Below are 18,462 nucleotides of genomic sequence, written 5' to 3' on the forward strand. Positions count from 1 at the left end.
CAGAAACGAGATTATTCTCGGTCATTGTGTTTGCTTAAACAAAGTTGGGTGTTATTAATGTGGTCTAAAAATAAATGTAATAAGAACTGACATTTAGTGCATCCAAGCAAGCGCTGTATCTGACCTTCACCGTGTTTAGATGGTTGACTAATTGTTCATAAAATGGCTTTAGTGTGAAGATTTTTGTTCCGCGTGTTTAACCGTTTTCAGTGTAGTGGCCACTGCATTGATAACTAGCTGTCTGGTTAGTTAAAAAGGCCTTCTTTCCTGATGTATTCATACCTATTGTATCCCGATCAAGAGCCCTGTAAGCTGTTACTTATAATACGATGGCAATTATTGTGCTGCCCTTTATTATACTGTAAAGCGCCAAGTAAATCTGTTAGCGCTCAATAAATAGGCATATAAGGTCAAATATGGCAGCCACCCTTGCCTTGCTTGAAAAATTGCATAGAGATTAAGGTTTCTGAATTAAAAGCCTTGGACACATTATGTAAGCAATATATTCCCAACTTGAACAGCTATTTTTCGATACCCCCATATCATGAGGTCTCACGATCCTAGTAGGTCCTAACTGGTCAGAAGGACATGGGAGATATAGTGCGTGTATTTTAATGGACCTTGCTGGGTGTAACTTCTACGTAGAGGCCTTTACTGTTCCCTTCTGGCCAAGGACACATCACCAACTTTGACGATAACAAGATGGCTGACGGCTCGTAACGTTGCCTTATCAGGAGTAAAAGCTGGCAGTGTTCCATTGCTTCATTTCCCTTCTAAAGAATGGCGTCCCGGGGGAAGCTGGTCTGCTGGCTTATAGATTATACCTCCCTTGCGATATGCGATTTGCTCACTTGTACAGACTGGGGCTCCCAATGAAATCTAATGTGCGACATGAACGTTACTGAACTCTTCTAATGTTTCTGAGCCGCCAGTCTTATTTAAATAAATGAAATAAACTTGTTTGCTATTCGCAGACTTCATTCAACAGATGAAGAGTCTAAAAGAAATCTGATTTCAATTTAATTTATTTTAGGCTTGTCTTTGATTTTTTTTTGTTTCTCGCCTGAGAGCTGTTATATTTTTTATTTATTTATTTATTTTTTTAAGCACCTCGAGCGAACGTGTTCTATGAAAAGCGTTCTATTTCAGGCAATTTTGCTGTTGCGTGAGCTTGAAATCCTAGATGTGTAATGTATGTAATCAGTATTGCCATGGAGGTCGGAGGTTAATTTGCACAGATCCATATAGGTTCTGCTGGGTGATCCACTTGCTTTTTTCTATGTTTAGGGGAGGAGGACTTTTGTTTAATTATATATTTTTTTTCGTTTTGTTTTTAACCATCGTGGAATAAATTGCGTTATGTGCCGAGAATCCAGAATAGATTTCATAGAATTATAAAGCCTTTTGTTGTTGCCTTTGCTGTTTTTTAGCCAAACCGTGAACATGCCTCACTGCTCTTAGGAAGGCGAAACACCCTTCTTTTAACTTTGAACACGTTTTGTGTCGGACTTGTGAATGCGTTTCTTTGTTCTTGTGTTTATTTAGATGACACCAGCATATCCTGCACAACAGCATGGTGGGAAAGAGTGAATTCCCAAAATATAAGCATTTTTGGTTACAGCTGTCTTAGGACATAAATGGTGGTTGGGGGGGGGTTCTTTCATCGATGTACGAGCCGCAGTTGGGAATATAACTGTGAAAGCCAGCGGGATTCCTATGTTTTTACTTATTTTGGTTTTGGGGTTGGTGCCGGGTGTTAGTAGAGGCTGATGTATGTAGTTGCGTCTGGTTTTCACACCCTCTTTGAAGGCTGTTTTGAAAGTGATAAATGTCAGGTTGATGTGTGTTGTCTGAATAATTTAGGAGGAATCCATATTTAAGTGAGTATTTGCCTTTTGTTTAAAGTGACAGTAAAAGCTTAAAAAATGCCTTTTGTTAAGGGTGAAATATTATATTCCAAAAAATCCCCTACACTTAAAAAAAAAAATTCTTCCCGTGATCCTTTTAATATAAATTTTGCGTTTACCTGAATGCTTTTTTTTTGGTTTTTTTTTTGGTTTTTTTTTTTTACCAAATCTGAAACATTCTAAATTTCAGAATACATTTTAGTAGGTGGTGTAATTCTCTCTGCAGGAGTGGTGATTCCTCCCCTGTTGGTTACATAGGAGGATGCTTTTGTCTGTGTACGGAGAGTTATCTGTCCGGTGGGCCCTTGACATTTTATGTAGATCTGTATAGTCTGAATTTATTTTTAACCCCCTCCGCCCCTTCTCAGTGGTGATTGGCATACCACTCCATTCAGTATACATGATGCATTCTGAATCATTTTGCGGTAGTAGCAGAGGAAGAGGTTAATACCACAACAGAATCATAGCATAAGATGAATAAATGGTGGACTGAACAGGTCCGACTGTTATCTACTTTGAAGCATCCAATTACTCATCCATATACAAGTATGGAGGATCTGTTGGCCAGCAGTGCGTCTAATCCATGGTACGACATGCCTGGCTTCCTGGCTTCCCAAGCAAGTCAGAACGTGCCTAGGCACAACTAAATAATTTTAAATTACCTCTCTGGACTGATATGGGTTCAAGGGCAAAAGTTAACCCATACCTTTAACTCTAACTGGAAGGACCCCCACATGCTTGCTGGGAAAGAGGTGTTATGATCACACTGACTCCTATGATGTTCCATGTTGTGCCTGTAGTTGGTATCATATATAGGCCTACCGTAATGTACCTGTTGGCAGTATGGGGTCAAGCTAATAGATACAAACCTGAAACATCTCCTCCTGACTCCCTCAGGCTGTCTATAGGTTCTACTAGAGCCCATGTGGACTCGATTACATCTAAGAAACCCAGCCTACTGGAGGAGATAATGGTCATGAGTGGATACCCCAGGGGTGATGTTCCCAATTACCTTGTATATGTAACAGTGTTTTAGCCAAGCTCGACAGATGTATTTATGACGCAGATTCTTTCTTAGCAAATAGACAATGCGGAGGAAAGTCCTAATGGATCAAGTCCAAGGAAAACTACACAATGCCTGGCTTATAAACCTATTTTCCCACAGCTGGTACTTATTTGGCTCTCGTTACAGACTAGAGAATTCCCATGTGTATCAGCCTGGGATAAGTCTTCGTTTTACCCTGCTGGGACATATTGTAAGCTGAAAGACTGGTCTTCTCAAACTTTTATGTTCATGGACCTCTGTAGACATAGACTTTGTGCCATTGGCAATAAAGTGGTACAAACTTTTACTACATATACAGTATAGGCTTTACTTCTTCTGCTTTTATACTCTTTCATTATCCCTGGAGACCTCCTTGAAGTCAGTAGATGATTAGAGGTCCACCATAGTCTGAGAGTCACTGGTGTGAAACATTGTGATCGTTGTCCACGTCCAGCCAGTCTTGGTTTATTAATTATTTTTTTCTTACACTTTACTGCACGTTGTTGCTAATCATATAAATACCAAATTAATTTTTCTCCTACAAATGTCCCCCCCCCCCCCCCACTAAGTCTGTTGCTCAACGTTGTTTTTGAGTGCGGACTTGTTTGAACAGGCTGCCCGTCCTCTCGTGTACTATCTCTACAAGTGTGATGTGGATTTATGACATTATCAGCTTGGCAGTTAAAACATTTTCTGTGTATTCAGCGTGGTTTAAAAAAAAACACAAAAAAAACCTTTTCAGATGAGTGACACTCAAACGTTTAACATACCCCATTGCGTAGGTGCGGCTTGTTCTGTCTCGACTAGCTTAATGCAGGGTAAACAAACTACATCTCGTCTACCACCTTGTGAAATGTAGGTCTTCGACACATGGATCGTACGTTCGTCGCTTGCGTGTAACTTTCCACTAATTTTAAGATAAATTCGAAGTTTAGTAATGTGGTGAACGTCCTCTTTTTAATGGGAGTCATCCTCTAGTAAGTGAGTATTGGTAATGGCCATACACATAAACACGCTAATATTGGCTCTTATCTGCATTGGTCGCTTAACTTAAAGCAGTTGTAGTAATAATAATTACAGTAAACATTTAATCCTTTCCAATTAAAGACTGAGCAATAAAGAGGACCTGTGAATGCAGGATGTTGGATAATTGGCATAAAATGGCAATAATACCTTGAATATGTGTATATATAATGTATTTAGATCACCCCCTTAGTGCTTTTGTGTAGCATCTGTACACATGTTAGCAATATGAATGATATTGAGGGTTTGGCAGGGTTCTTTTCATAGCATCATTGTAGAGGAATGCTTGTATTTTATACGCTGGAGCAGGGTTGGGCAGGGTGCAACTCTCCTTTTTTGATCTGTATTATTAAGGGGGATGTCACGTGGGATTCTCAAAGGATGTATATGGTGGTACTCATAGTATAACGTACGCTTTTTCTTGTGTTAATTTGCAAATGATGTTAATACAAAACTTTCTGTTGTATGTTTAATAAAGACGGCAAGATACCAAGTCCATTTCAGTAATTTGATAGGAATGAGGAAAACTGTCTGCTTCGATTTCTGCATAATGATTGACCAAAAGTAAACGGGTTTGACCCGAAGTTCAGTTGACCGTAGTAGAAATCTGTACTCTTGTGGCAAACAAAAAGTCGGATTTTTTTCCTGATTAGAAAGGGTCTTTTGTGTCAACAAGCACACCCAGATGTCCCGTTAGTATATCCAGCCATTGTTTGCTTGGATAAAGTTTCAGTGCACCGCATTACCAAAAATAAAAGAGAATTCACCCATTCTCATCTTTTAACGATTATGAACCACCTGATACTTTAATCAACTGATTTTAAATTCTGTTACCCGTATGTTTGATAAATCCCACCATGGATATGTGAACTTTGTAGAAAGCCTAGCGGAGAGAAGAAATGATAGAAAGCAGGATTGAGAGAGAATAAAATGCATTTATGAAACAAACAGATGAACAACAGCAACAACAATACCACAACTCAAATGCTATTAAAACATCGAAGTGTAGAGCGAGCTAGATGTATATGAATGGAATAAATTATTTTACACACGTCATGAAGTTTATTAAGGCTAAGATTGTCATAAACCATTAGGTCATTCAGTGCTGCCAAGAGGGCATTGTTCTGAATATTGATATTACATTCTAAACCTGCAAAATAGTAGCAAGCCGGATCATGGAACTGATGATCAAACAATCAGTCGTTTTGTGGGTAGATAATTTAATCATACAGTTTGTTTATTTTATGTAAATTAAGAGATGGATACTTAAGTTTTGAGGGACTGGGCTGAAATTTTCCAATCTGCTGTATCTGTTTTAAAATAGCTTCTAGGAAGAACTATACTGAGTAGTTGCCTACCGGACCATTAATGTAACAAAAAGCATGACTGATGGGGAGGATACTTGGATGAGAGGAAATGTTCCTTTTGCGTGCCAGTAGGCTACAGGGCTATCCACAGTTTCTTGTGCAAAATGCTGTAGCGGCTGTTACCTGAGCGTTTTATGTAGGGATAAGCAATCCTTTTCGACATGGGCAGATTTTTATTAATGGAACATAACTCAGGCTCTCCATACAATTCACCGGCCAAGAGTGTAGCTGAGGCACTTTTTATCATTGTTCCTCTGTTGGAGATATCCTTCCAACATGACCTGGTCAATGCAAATTGCTTTTTATTTATTTATTTATTTTCAGCCTAGCTGAATGGTTGGACTGGTGGATCTTAACGCTAGTACCTTGCCTCGTTCCCAAAAAATGAATGTCGAGGAAATGCTCAACGCAATTTGTTAAAATTAATTATCTTAGTCTCCTTCATTTCCTGCCTGTTTTTTTCTTATTCATATTCTGCCTGTCCTTTCTTAGTCATATCTGGTCAGAGTGGAAATCTTACCAGTAAGGAGTTAACGTATGTTGCTGGGGCATTTTGTTAACACGTCTCATGGCGATACATGTTACCCTTCTTTGTTTCTTTTAAGAGTAATCTGCATTTATCTTTTTTTTTATTATTATTATTATTATACAATTCTTAATGTGTGCACCATATTAGAAAAAAAGGTAGACCTAATTTTTTTTCCGCATAATTTTTATTAAACCACAGCCACGATAAGTGTTAGATATAGTCTACAATGGCAAACTGGGGTATTTCTAGCAGCAGGCCGGGGGCTGCATAACAAAGTACTGATGTCTGCGTTCTGGAAATTAACTTTTTGATACATTAAAAGTCAGGGAGTATCTAGTCTGAAATAGTTCACCCCCCATTACCCCTCTGCATACCAATAACGTGACTGACGAATATGAAGTGCCTCTGAAGTCCTGGAGAATGTTCTTTGTTTGAATGCAAATAGATATACACATAAAGCCAGTTAAAATTTCCTGTTCTCCGAAGCCAAGAGATATGGCCAAGTGCTCGACAGGACTTTGTAAGGACATCCAGTCATTTGTGTGTGCGCGCGCGCGTGTGCGTGTGTGTGCGTGCGTGCGTGTAGTTTTTGAGGCCATTGACGGTCCTGGTATGGGAAAGGTAAAGACTGTTTACGGAGACTTGGACATGAGAAACTATTCACTTGAGGTTATCTTGCATATTATTAATTGTGAGAAAAGGCAAGAGCCCCCGATCACGTATTGCACATATTTTAATGTCATAATGGGCTTGTTTTCACAGACCCGATTCCTTCTTCTGTGGGAAATGTCAGCGGGGTGTAGATGGTGTTTTTCTTTCTAGCGACCCTGGCCCTCAGAAATCTAGCAAATTGTTGCTTATTTGTTCATGGATACCAGAGAGTCCATCCTGGGATTTAAAATCTGTCAGCTTGCCATATCACTCCTTTCCTGTGTCTTTCTTTCATATTCTTTAAAGTCTGTTTGTCATCTACGTGATGAAAAGAAAAACAAAAGCCAAGGCTTTTCTTTAAAAAAAAAAAAACTTTTGGTTTTCTATTTTTGTTCAAGGGAAATAAAGAATCTACAAGCTGGATTTTTTTTTTTAATTTAAATTCTTAAAGAAAAAAAGCTCACTACAGCTGCTTTATTTCGTTGTACTACAAGATATTTCTTTATCTTCGGGTGCAAACATTGTAGCTTTTATTGGAGTCCATTTCGTTCCACCAGCCTTTGCCAGACACTTTTCCGGTTTACTGTCTGATCAGACTTCTGACCTTAGGCTAATAACAGAAGGCTGCCAGTAGGTCTTAATGCCATGCTTCTCTCCTTAACTGCCCTAATATGCCTTCTCAGGTCAGACATAGTTCCTGCTATGAAGACCTAAACCGTGTACTTGTAAGCCTTTAGGAAACCATTAATCAAGTATTACTTATATGAAAATTAAGGTTTGCACAACTGTTAGCTTAAGTGTTTGGGTTAAAATAGCAGCTTTTATATCCTATATCATCAATCACTTGCTGCTGTGTCCTTTTTTTGGACTACAGTAATTAATCCGTGTCAAAAATAAAGTATATTTGCACTTTAAAACAGTTCAATGTGGCCCCTTATTATTAGGGTCCTTGGAGTCAGTCTGCTTCATATGCCCTTATAAAAGTGCTCTTGCTTTCCGTGAATCTGACGAGTTCCTCAAGCAGTAGGGAACTGTTTACCCAAAATACTAGATGAAGACCCCACAAACGTTGTTTTTGTCCCCCCTGGTAATTGATATGGCTGCTTTGTTAAATATCTACTTCCTTTTTCCCTTTATCAGCAAAAGAAGTAATTGTTTCCTTGAATGTTTTTATATTAGATTCTTTGACCAGAGATTCCATACAATGGTAGAGGTTGGGTTCTCATTGACCCTACACACTCTGTAAAGTTCTGAGGGCTCGCCTATAAGAATAAAAGAGTTTCCTTGTCGTAGCTAATAAAGTCTGCTTGGATCTCCTATCGTTTCTTCTGCTCTGCTGCACTTTGTAATTAGAACTTCGTTCAGCTGCACACATTATATTCCAAGACTGGATTCCATCTAAGAAGAACATCTCTCCTGGTCGATGCGTCTGCGGAATTCCATTCTAAATGTAAAATGAGATGTCGGAATACTTGGGGGAGAATGCAATTTATCAAGGTCGTCCCCCCCACTTTCCTATTCATAAACTTGTTATAAGTTGTTCACACCAGATCCCAGCTCTCGCAAAAATGTAAAACTAGAATGAAAGCATTGGTTTTGTTCAACCAAAAAAGAAAAAAGGCTTATTGTTCTTTAATGGAAAAGAAAATGCATTTTTGCCATCGTCAGGTTGTTGGTAACATGAAGTTCTAGGAACTATCTGAGCCTTTTGTTAAGTTACCTGTGGCTGTCGGGCATTAATGCTTCTCAGGCATTAGAGATGCTACTTAAAATTGCAGCCCTCTTATTAAAATTCAATGAAATCCTGCAAAGTAACATTTATGAAGCTTATTTTGTCACTTTTGTAAATTTGCTTAATGACAAAAACATCCTTGGAACTGGTCCCATGCGGAGAAGAAATGGTTCCTGTCTGTAAGGGAACTCTCTAATTAAAGAAACTATTCCAATAGCGTCTCCTATTTTGTTTATGGTAGGACAACTGCTTAACACTCACCCCCAGGGAGGCGAGCAATTTAGAAAATGTGTTATGTTGGTTTTTGTTACGGTGTAAGGTATTGACTTGGTGCAATGCCAAAAGTAGAGCATGAGTTAAAATATATATATATTTTTTTTAATTTTCTAAAGTGTAGTGTGCGTAGATGGAATTCTGAAGGTCGTTGAGATGGTTCTATCTTTGTGGTCATTCCGTTCCTTGGTTATGGAACCTCTCTGAGTTCCTGCTTGTTGGGCTCTATGTGTACATGGAGAAGCCACATGTTCTCAGTTACCTACAGATGGCTTGAAATTGTCTGGGAGAGAGACGGCAAGATTAATGAGCTTCTGATTTTTCCGTCACAGCTCGTAACTTTTGCATTCTCTTGTAGTTATCCAAGTTTGGATTCTATGTCCCGCATTCCAGGAGCATTGGCTCCTAACGTTTTACTACTGGCGCCTTGAGTTTTTGGGGGGCTGCTTTGAGTGAAGATATAGGCACTTTATATAAAAAATATTTATATAATATATAAAGATTATTTAAATATATTTATACACACATGGATGTAGCTTGTGCATTAAAAAAACAGTGTGTTGAAACTACACTGTGTTCCCTGTGTCCACTCCTATAACACATGGCTGTTTCCCTGACACTATCTAGTTACTTGTATCGTGGGTTAATTTAGTAGCAGGAAACGGGGTCAAACGCCTCAGGTGTATCTCAGTTGACCTTTCCCATGGGGCAGACTGCTAAATAAACAGAGGTGAAAGGACTCTAACATCTGTGCCATGAAAGGGCTTTGGGTCTAGGTGGCCTTTGATGCGGGGAATTGTCTGTAATATTAATTAAGGAGCTTATTTGTAGGCATTGCATCTACATTTACAGATTCAATGTGTACAATCCATCTACACAAGTTTTGGTGACGTTTTACACATTAGATTTTAAGCCGCTTATACGGGTTTTCTTGTGCTATTAATGAATGGATTGTAGTTTTGAAGTGAATGTGCGGTGAATGTGCCGGTGTAACACGCTCTCATCTTCACCGTGGAGGTTTAGGTAATTATGGGTGCTGTCGTGGTTTCATGTGAACGTTCCTGTAGGGCCGCTGTCTGAGGAAGCGGTGTGTCTCCGGCAAATTGTGCTGCGCGTGCAACTCTACTGCTTTGTGATATTAACACTTTAGTGGCGAGCGAGGCTGGGTCCCTATATACACATTGATGGCTGTAAAATATTCTGTAACAATTCTAATGGGCTGATTTCGTTGGATTGCTATAGGGGGATCACCTATGTGGTCTTCGGCTTATCATTTGAGGTAGCTTGTGATGCACCTGCTTGATCTTTATGATTTGCGCAAAAAAAACAAACACCTCTGTATCAGTGTTTTGGTGTTCTTCCAAATCATAGGATAAACTGAACTTCTGACCATCCTTCTTTTTATTAAAACATATCATTGCTCCAGATGTGGTCTGGCCGAGTACGTTGGATTGCACCGGGAAATCAGGTGGCCGATGGATAGGGGAGCCTTTGGGTTCTTTTAGAGGGGCCTTGTTTGGTTGTATACCCAGCACCTAACCTTTTTTATTTATTTATTTATTTTTTGAGTATTTTATAACTTAATTTATCACCTTGTCATTCTGGAATAAAATCTACGTTTTGTTACTAAGAGCTCTCAAAGTTCTTAATTGTTCATCAAGGAAGATAAACTGTTAATTGGACATCTATCGGAAGAAGTCTCCTGGTGAGGAGTCAAACTTTACAGATCAACCCTCTGCCTGTTACCCACAATATTATGTTTAATCACCATGTTCACGTCATGGGCTAGTGGAAATTTCCACATGGTATATTTTAAAACATGGATACTTACCAGTATAGTTAAGGTAGTGGACAATGTTGTGCTTAATACACATAAAGCTAAATTTTATTGTGGAAAAAGGAATCTTTATCATTGTACGAAAGTTCAGAATTACATTTTCTACAATAAAACCATTGTCTTTATTTTTCTGCTTCTTATTAAATTTATAAAACAAACAAAATCCCTGTGCATTGTGTTTGACTAAATGGTCTGTAAACCTTGACATGCCAATTGCGCTGCGGTTGGAGCTTGAATTGGCATGTGTTGCTAGCGATCGAAAGGAGTTATATTTTACTTATTTCTCTCTCAAAAAAAATTTGTTTTAGGAAATCTGCTCCAATAAACAAACTGTAAGTAGTGACCAGAGTATGTCGTCTGAAATAATTACTGGATTGTATCTAATGATTTCATTGGCGTCAACGTAAGCTCGGAATCCAGCGGCTCGGGTGAGGGGGGTTCATGAAACCCCGAGTCTAAAGTTAGAACGTTATCCTTTGCGGTCGGAATTTTTCCTAATATTTAGAAAATGAAGATGCCTAATCTCCATTTTTTCCAGCCTGGGTAAAATATTCCTTGATATGGGTATTTAGGTAAAAATAAATAAATAAACTAGTGCAAATGTATCTGTAATTGAATTTGATTTATAGGTGAACAGTATGAGAGGGTAGGGATGAGTTTACTGCCTCCCCAACCTAGTCGCCCAAGGCAAGTATACGTTACTGGGTATACGACAGATCTGGGCGACCTGAATACCCCCGGTTTAAGTTGAACTACAATTGCCATGAAGTGTTGCATGGTTCTTTTGGATGGCTGGGAAACGCAACATTGTAATTCCCAGAGAAGGGTTGTTTTAAATGCATTATAGTATTAGATGGTTTCTATAAATGTTCTATGTTTAAAAGAACAATGTTCAAAGAACACTGAGCGTTGTACAAACCTATTGAAAATGTTTTTCCTTCTAGTGTAGTTTTCCTTAACTTGAGATTTCTTCCATAAGCCTTTGTTGGGTTCTGGATAAAGCTGCTTGCGGTAATAGAATAAATTGCCTTAATGCTGACTTGGGTCGATACAGTTTCTTAAGTGTTTATATTGGCGGCTTATTAACAAAATATGGACAATGCAGAATTAAGCCGTGGGTGTAGCTAGCAATGTCCAGCTGACATATCACTTTATTAAATATCAATTCAGCCAAAATATACATCCCGCTTCTCGAGTAGTTTTATTATTAGATTGCTTTGAAACTAATCTGCCTGGTGGTTTTTGAACATATTCTTCTTTGGCTTTCCTTTTGCAAATGAGAATTTCAACATATAGCTTATTCTCTTTGGTTACAAACCTAAGAGAATAACTTTTTTCCCCCCAAGGCTTGGATTCCTTTGAACAATCCCACTTACTGTACAAATAATATGGTAATTACTCTGAGACTGGATGAGACCAGTGATGGTCCTCGGTCTTCTTGTCATAGGAAGTAGAATGTTGGGTTTGGAGTAAGAGCGGTGACATCGTCCATACAGAAAATCCCTGAATCTTTCTCTTTTGCACATTGGGTTTTTTGTGGAGGTTTTCTTCTAATGGCTTGTCTTTTCATTTGAAATTGAGTACACCAGTTAGCCATTAGTACTTTCAAAATGTAATAAAATGTGAATCTATAGCCGTTTTCTTTCTTTCTCTATACCCTAGGGTCCCTTATCCGAATCTGAATACCACTCCCTGATTTTATTGCTGGTGATCAGTAAAAGATTATAATTTGCTCAATGCGTGGTTAAAAATCAATAGGGAATTCATAGCCGCGATTTGTTTCATTAGACACACAGGCCTCTATTGTTTGCAACACGCTTTAAATGCCTTCGCGGTTGAGACATGTTCTGGAGCACTGTGGGCACAAAAACTGCAGCCGCCATCACAGCGAGAACTTTATTCCCACGTTACAACAGCCATAAAAAGACTTTAATTCAGAGTGACTCCTACTTAAAACAAACATGACAACTCGCCACCGGACGCCGTGTTTAAACGTGAATAGGACTGTGCGCCATTTTACTTGTACATTTCCATCATGCAGTGATTCCCAAGCGGATGGTTCCCTCGACATTTACTATGTGAATGGAACATTTTCGGTGCATTGACTTTGCCTATCCTTGTTGCTTATTCTTCATTAGAAGGGTGTGTTTTTCATCATAGGTTTTTTATATATTTTTTTAAATGAATACTATCCATGTTTTTTTTACCTCCTCCTGCAGCACAGTAACGTTGGGGCGTTGGCTGTCGGCTTGGTGGGTTCACCCAAATATAACCTAAAGATCTCAGTCAAACACTAATGTGAAACCCAAATTAGCCACACTTTCCCTTTTTGTTGAGAGTACTAGAATTTCTGGAATTTGTATAATTCGGTGTTTTTTTTGTTTTAATTTTATAAAATGTATTTTTTTGCCTCTGATTTCATCTTCCCCCAAAAGGGAAAATCCCCTTTAAACTAAATACCCTCCTGAAATAATTTCAGTTTTAAGCTTCAGGTTGGTTAGGAAAATGAATGTAACTAGGTGACACTTTTAGAACGATGAAATTACATCTGACTTATGTTTTACTTTTACAAGGATAATTTCCTTCTGGTCGCTGCGTGGCCTTATGCAGTAAAATGTGCCAATTACCAACACAAGCGATCCTTTGATAGCCCTGAACAGCTGAGTGAGGTTTTGTGAATCTGCCCCCTAACCAGGAGACATGATTGAAAAATGTGCTTGCTGTCCTTTATTGAATGAACCTTTGCCCCGACCCAACAGATCTAGATGGCACAAGAGCTGCTTCTGGAGTTAACTTCCAGACTTGTTATGAAAGATCCGTCTCCCCTGCCTCCCCTGTGTCTCCTCATGCGCAAGGCATCTTTGGAAGAAAAAAAGGCAATGCTTGTTAACCTCTGTCAAAATTATTTGTTTTCCATTACCAACATCGTTCAAAATTTTTATTTAAGAGACTGGCTTTAATCTGCAATTAGTCAAATCTGCCCAATTTCCCTGCTATAAAAGCCATGTCACTTGGTCTGATGTTGTATTCGGGATAGCCATACGTGATCATGAATGCTTCAATTCACTCGCTTCTACTGGAAGGCCGTTCTCTTTATCTACCATCTTATTGGGGAAACAAGACTTTCTTACATTACTTGTCGGCAGGAAAATACTTGATGAGCCAAATGGGTCTTGCCTGCTGTTGAGATCTTTGATTCTATATAAAGGCATATTATTGTGACATTTTCAAGCAAGTTCTTCTATTAAATGTTTGCTACGGTTCATATTTTCCAGGTGACCATTTGAAAGTATGTCCACAAGGACACACATGCTGCTCCCAGGCAATGGAGGAAAAATACAGTCAACAGAGCAAGCATGACTTCAAGCAGGCGGTCATCGACCCTTGCAGTAGCATGCAAAATATATTCGCCTCCAGATACAACAAGTTTGATGGTGAGTAGCTTCTTTCTCTCCCCCACTCAATCCTCCTGCTGTTTTTATATTCATTTCATTATATAGATATGTTTTATATTTATAATAATGAGGTCGTGGTTAAGAAAGACCACTCCTCTGGATAAAATGTGCTGAAACCAACAGACGGACGCATGGAAAATGTCTCATAAACAGTCCTTGGCATAATAGATCCCTCTTTTTTATATATATATATATATATATATATATATATATATATATATATATATATATATATATATATATATATATATATCTTTTATTTTTATTTTTTTTTAATTCCCTGGCTTTTATTGTAGCCCTATGAATTTTCTAATTCCATAGTGGTTTTTTTTTTTCTTGTTTTCTATGGAACATCCCAATTTGTTTTAAAGAAATCATTAAGACTTTTTAACGGTTTTAGGCGCTTCCACTGCAGGATTGTTTTTATTGCTTGAAATTTTAATTAAAAGGAAACCACAAACTTTACATTTTTTTTTTTTTTAGTTTATTTAGCAGCGACCTATTAGTGTGCTCCCTAAAAATACAGCAAATTGTAGAAGGTAAAACGTTTCCAATATATTTTAATGTTTCCAGCTTTGGCTACTTAAGTACGAGTTTTTACCATATTGGAAGGCATCTGCTCCATGAGTTGAGGTTTTGATGACCCAAGCAATCTTAATTTAGAAATCCATTTTAATTTCCTCTTTTCTAGTTCGCCATCCCTTTTTTACCCCAGCTGCCACTGCCCCCTATGTGCTCTTAAGTGCTACTTAACCAAATGTAATTCAATTTCCAACCAGATAATGAATTCCTTCTAAAATGGGTCTGCTGTAATCAAAAACCACAAAACTTAAAAAAGACGCCAGTAAAATATCTTGGACATCTGTTTGGAGATTGCATGGTACTATAGCGTGTGCTATTGTGAGTGGTCTAAGCTGCTAAGTGGGTTTTTAGTGTCCATACATAATGTCCGTACAATTTTGGTTTTTACATATTTTTATCAGATCGTTTTGAGGGAGTCCTCGGCGACCCCAACATTTGGAGCTTGATTTATTTCATCTGTTTGATGTGCTAGGTAATAAAAAAGGCAGTTTATAAGTGTTAAAAGATTATTATTCCCTGCCCCTGAGCCCAATGAAAGGCATTATAAGGATCAAGTGTTCAAAGACCTTGTAAAACAATCAGGCCTGGTTTGGGCCGTGCCTGCCCTATAGAATTCAGATGAATGTTGACCGTTGCCTTCAGAATGAAGTTGTCAGCACAAAGGGTTCCAAATCTACTGCATTCAAGAGACACATTAGCCTTAAAAGGGTTACCAAGACATCTCTAAGGCTCTGGGGCTCCACTGAGCCACCGCCACAGCCATGTTGAATTGTGGAGAGGGTTTGTGGCTATAGTCAGTCTTCTGAGGAGTGGCGGTTATTTTTTTAGATTCTTGAGTTTTTGTTGAAAAGCAAATAACCTTGGTTGCCATATGTACCAAACGAGACACACCTAGCCTTACCGACTTAGCCGCGGTGCTGAGCGTTGCAACTTGGCCATGCGGAACTACAATGAATGTCTGTGCTGCAACAGACCTTCATTGTTTTAAAGCTCCATGGGCCAGTCGGGGAGATCGAAGGATCCCCTTAACCAGCCCATGATCTCCACATCCCGTGTCAGGGGGACAGTGCCCGAAACTGGGAGTATTGGTAGGTGTGATTATGTCTGCGTGTGTGTATGCAAGCATGTATAGTGTGTACACTTTTTTTTTTTTTTTTTTTTTTTTTTTTTTTTAAAGCTTCGCTTTTGGGTGTTGGTGTTTAACCTCGGTGTTACACACACCCAAAATGTGGGGCCGTGTAGTAGTTTATACAAGCTTCCCACAGAGAGGCCATGATTCAAAGTTTGCAATACACACCCGTGTTTTCTTTTAATAAGAGTTACATTTCTGGTGACATCGGGGCTTATATGAGAATGGAGATGTATTTAGCAAAAACAAGAAGGCTAATTTCATACTTTAAAACTGGACCCCCTCATTCCTATGTTACCCCTGAATAAACAATATATGTTTAGTGTTGAGAAAAAAAATCATAATTGAAATTGTATTCGCAAACTAGCTTTTTGTAGGCCAGTTCCAGGTTAGTGAATGCACCTTTTGGAGTGTCGTCATGGACCAGAATGATCACCACCTTTTTATTTTATCTCGGGAGTAATCTTGTGCTGAAGGCTAATTTTGGAACTCCAGCAATACTGGTGTACTCATTAAAACAATCCCCTATATATACTGTGTTCGGGTGAATAGGGGCCATTGTTTGTATTTGAAACTGCAAAAAAAGTTGATTTGTCGTCCTTGGAAAATGTTTTATATTTTCATGTGATTTGCATTGATTTAATGATTGTAGCTTATTTGTCACTCGGATATAAACCACGTTTGAACAGTGCAGCAAAATAGAAATGTGATTCCTGTTTGTAGGTCTGTGTATGTGACTTTGCGTAGAGGTGTTAAATTATGGAACCCAAAAGTCCAGACATTGGAGACCGAGAACATTTATGTACTTTTTTTCTTTCTTTCATACTCAAACAACTCTTGATTTGGTCTTATAGTAATAGGCTTACATTTCCTCTGCATTTTTTATTTTTTTACTCCTCTGGATCAATGTCAATTTATTTTTAAATGATTTATGTATAAAGCTTGGGATTTCAAACTCTGTCTATGGATCTCTGTTGATGTTCTGTAAAGAGCGAAAGTGTTTATGTTGGAGTTTCTATAACTATTTGTGCCGTGTTGGCTTTTTCTATAGCGCTGTAAGGCTAAAGTACATAGCAGTGTAGAAGAACGGCCCACACGTCACCCTTGTTTTGACCAAGCTACCAACTTTGTAACGTCCTTGGTTTCAGCTAAAGATCTAGCTCCAAGAACACGGTCTGCAGAGACCAAGGGCCTTCTAAAAACAGTCCGCTATGGATTTTTACAAAATTTGATGTCCCTTGATAACCGCTGGGGGGGGGGATTCCTTCTTGACTCCAAATTCAGATTTCTCCTTGGATCAGCAAGCACTAACTAAATAATAATTCCTATACTATCATACATAGCCCTCTATCTTCTGCTTCATTAAAGTATTCCGTTTTTTGCTTTAAGGGACACCCTAAGGGCATATGGTAGCTGCATGGTCCCTCCCTCCCGCAGCTCCAGCGCTGGCTCTGGTGAACAATGAGTGTGGGGATCTGTTTAGACCCCAATGTGTGTATAGTGTTTGGTGTGTATATTTTATATACATATAGTGCCAGTGAGTGTGTGTGATGGCATATGTTGGATAGCGTGTGCATGCAATGAGTGTGGTGTTAATGTGTTTGGGTGTCTGACTGTGTGAGTGTATGTCAGCATGTAGTGTTACTGTGTGTATTAGTGTATGGGGTTAGTGTGTGCGTGTGTTGGTGTCTGTTATTATATACTGTTAGCACATGTGTTTTTAGCAGTTAATATTTTATCAATAAGTAACTTGATTTTACTAAAAATTGCATGTAGATCAGTTTATTAAATGGATTTGTTTAATTTTTTTTCTATTTTGTTTGATATTATCTTTATAATGGGATGTATTTTTAATTATCATATAGAGTATATTAAGGGAACATATGATGATGGGGCATAAACTTCGAAGAGAGAACAGATGTTAAATGTATGAAAATTAAAAACATGATTTGGGGGGGCGTCTGAGATGCCGGCATTCCTAAATTTTCCTAGACCCAAACCAATTTTGTCGAACCCCAGGATTACTTTGTTTTCATAGGCTGGCCATTTCAGGTTACCCACTTAATCAGGAATTAAGTAATCTTGATAGGACATCTGTTTCTTTTATCCCGGCTCTTGTAAATATAAGGAAGACATTAGCCATGTGCTCAAAGGCACTCTTTGAAATTCTCTGGGTATCTATAACCCCCCCCCCCCCATTTAAGCATTTAATCTATTGTGACCACCCATATTTACATTGTACTGTTGGTGAGAAGATATGTTTTATCATGCCTTTGGGAACTGTACGTACATTATCTTTGGAAATATGTTTGGAAATATTATGTGCCCTAAGCAAATCGCCTAACTTAAAAGAAAAAAAACCTAAAAACAAACCAGACTTAAAGTACCAACTCGTTCTATAGATCATGTCTGGGATATTTTTAACGATTGTGTGAATTTTACTCCATGTCTGCATCCTATCAGATCTACTATAATGGCCCTCTTGTAATTAAATAAAATACACTAAAATAGTTTGTGACGTATTGAAGGTAGACCACGCGCTCGCTGTGTTCAGGGGGTTGAAATGGAGGTAGCGTCTTTGTATACCGATCGGAGTAACTTTGTGGTTAATATAAATCACCGTGGAATTTCAAGCATTCTGAACCTAAACACCCAATTTCCGTTTAGACAGGAAATGCCACTCATAGGAAATCAACATACTCTGATTTTATTTAATTATTTTGGGATTACTTTTTATGCTACATCGGCGTTTCGTTTTCCCCAAATTCATCCCGTTCTATTCCTGAAGGATTTTCAAATGACTGACTTTACGGGTCTGTCGTGTTTTTAAAAGCCTTTTGTTTTTCTGAGAATCTTGGAAAGCTTCTATTGTTACAATTTCTTACAAAGTTAAAATTTTTACCCAAGCTTAACACAAACATATTTTGGAAAG

General features: G+C 38.4%; 1 protein-coding gene across 1 annotated transcript in view; it reads left to right on the forward strand.

Moving 5' to 3' along the window:
- Window positions 1–18,462, forward strand: part of LOC149298215 (glypican-4-like) — a 41,526-nt gene that overhangs the window by 10,059 nt on the left and 13,005 nt on the right. Inside the window, exon 2 of the mRNA XM_089487741.1 lies at window positions 13,640–13,798. Coding sequence (XP_089343867.1) covers window positions 13,640–13,798 — 159 coding nt within the window. The remainder of the gene's footprint in view (window positions 1–13,639; window positions 13,799–18,462) is intronic.

This window comes from Sceloporus occidentalis, unplaced genomic scaffold, assembly GCF_023333645.1.
Source record: "Sceloporus occidentalis isolate IW3139 unplaced genomic scaffold, rSceOcc1.0.p SCAF_34, whole genome shotgun sequence".
Taxonomy (NCBI): Eukaryota; Metazoa; Chordata; class Lepidosauria; order Squamata; family Phrynosomatidae; genus Sceloporus; species Sceloporus occidentalis.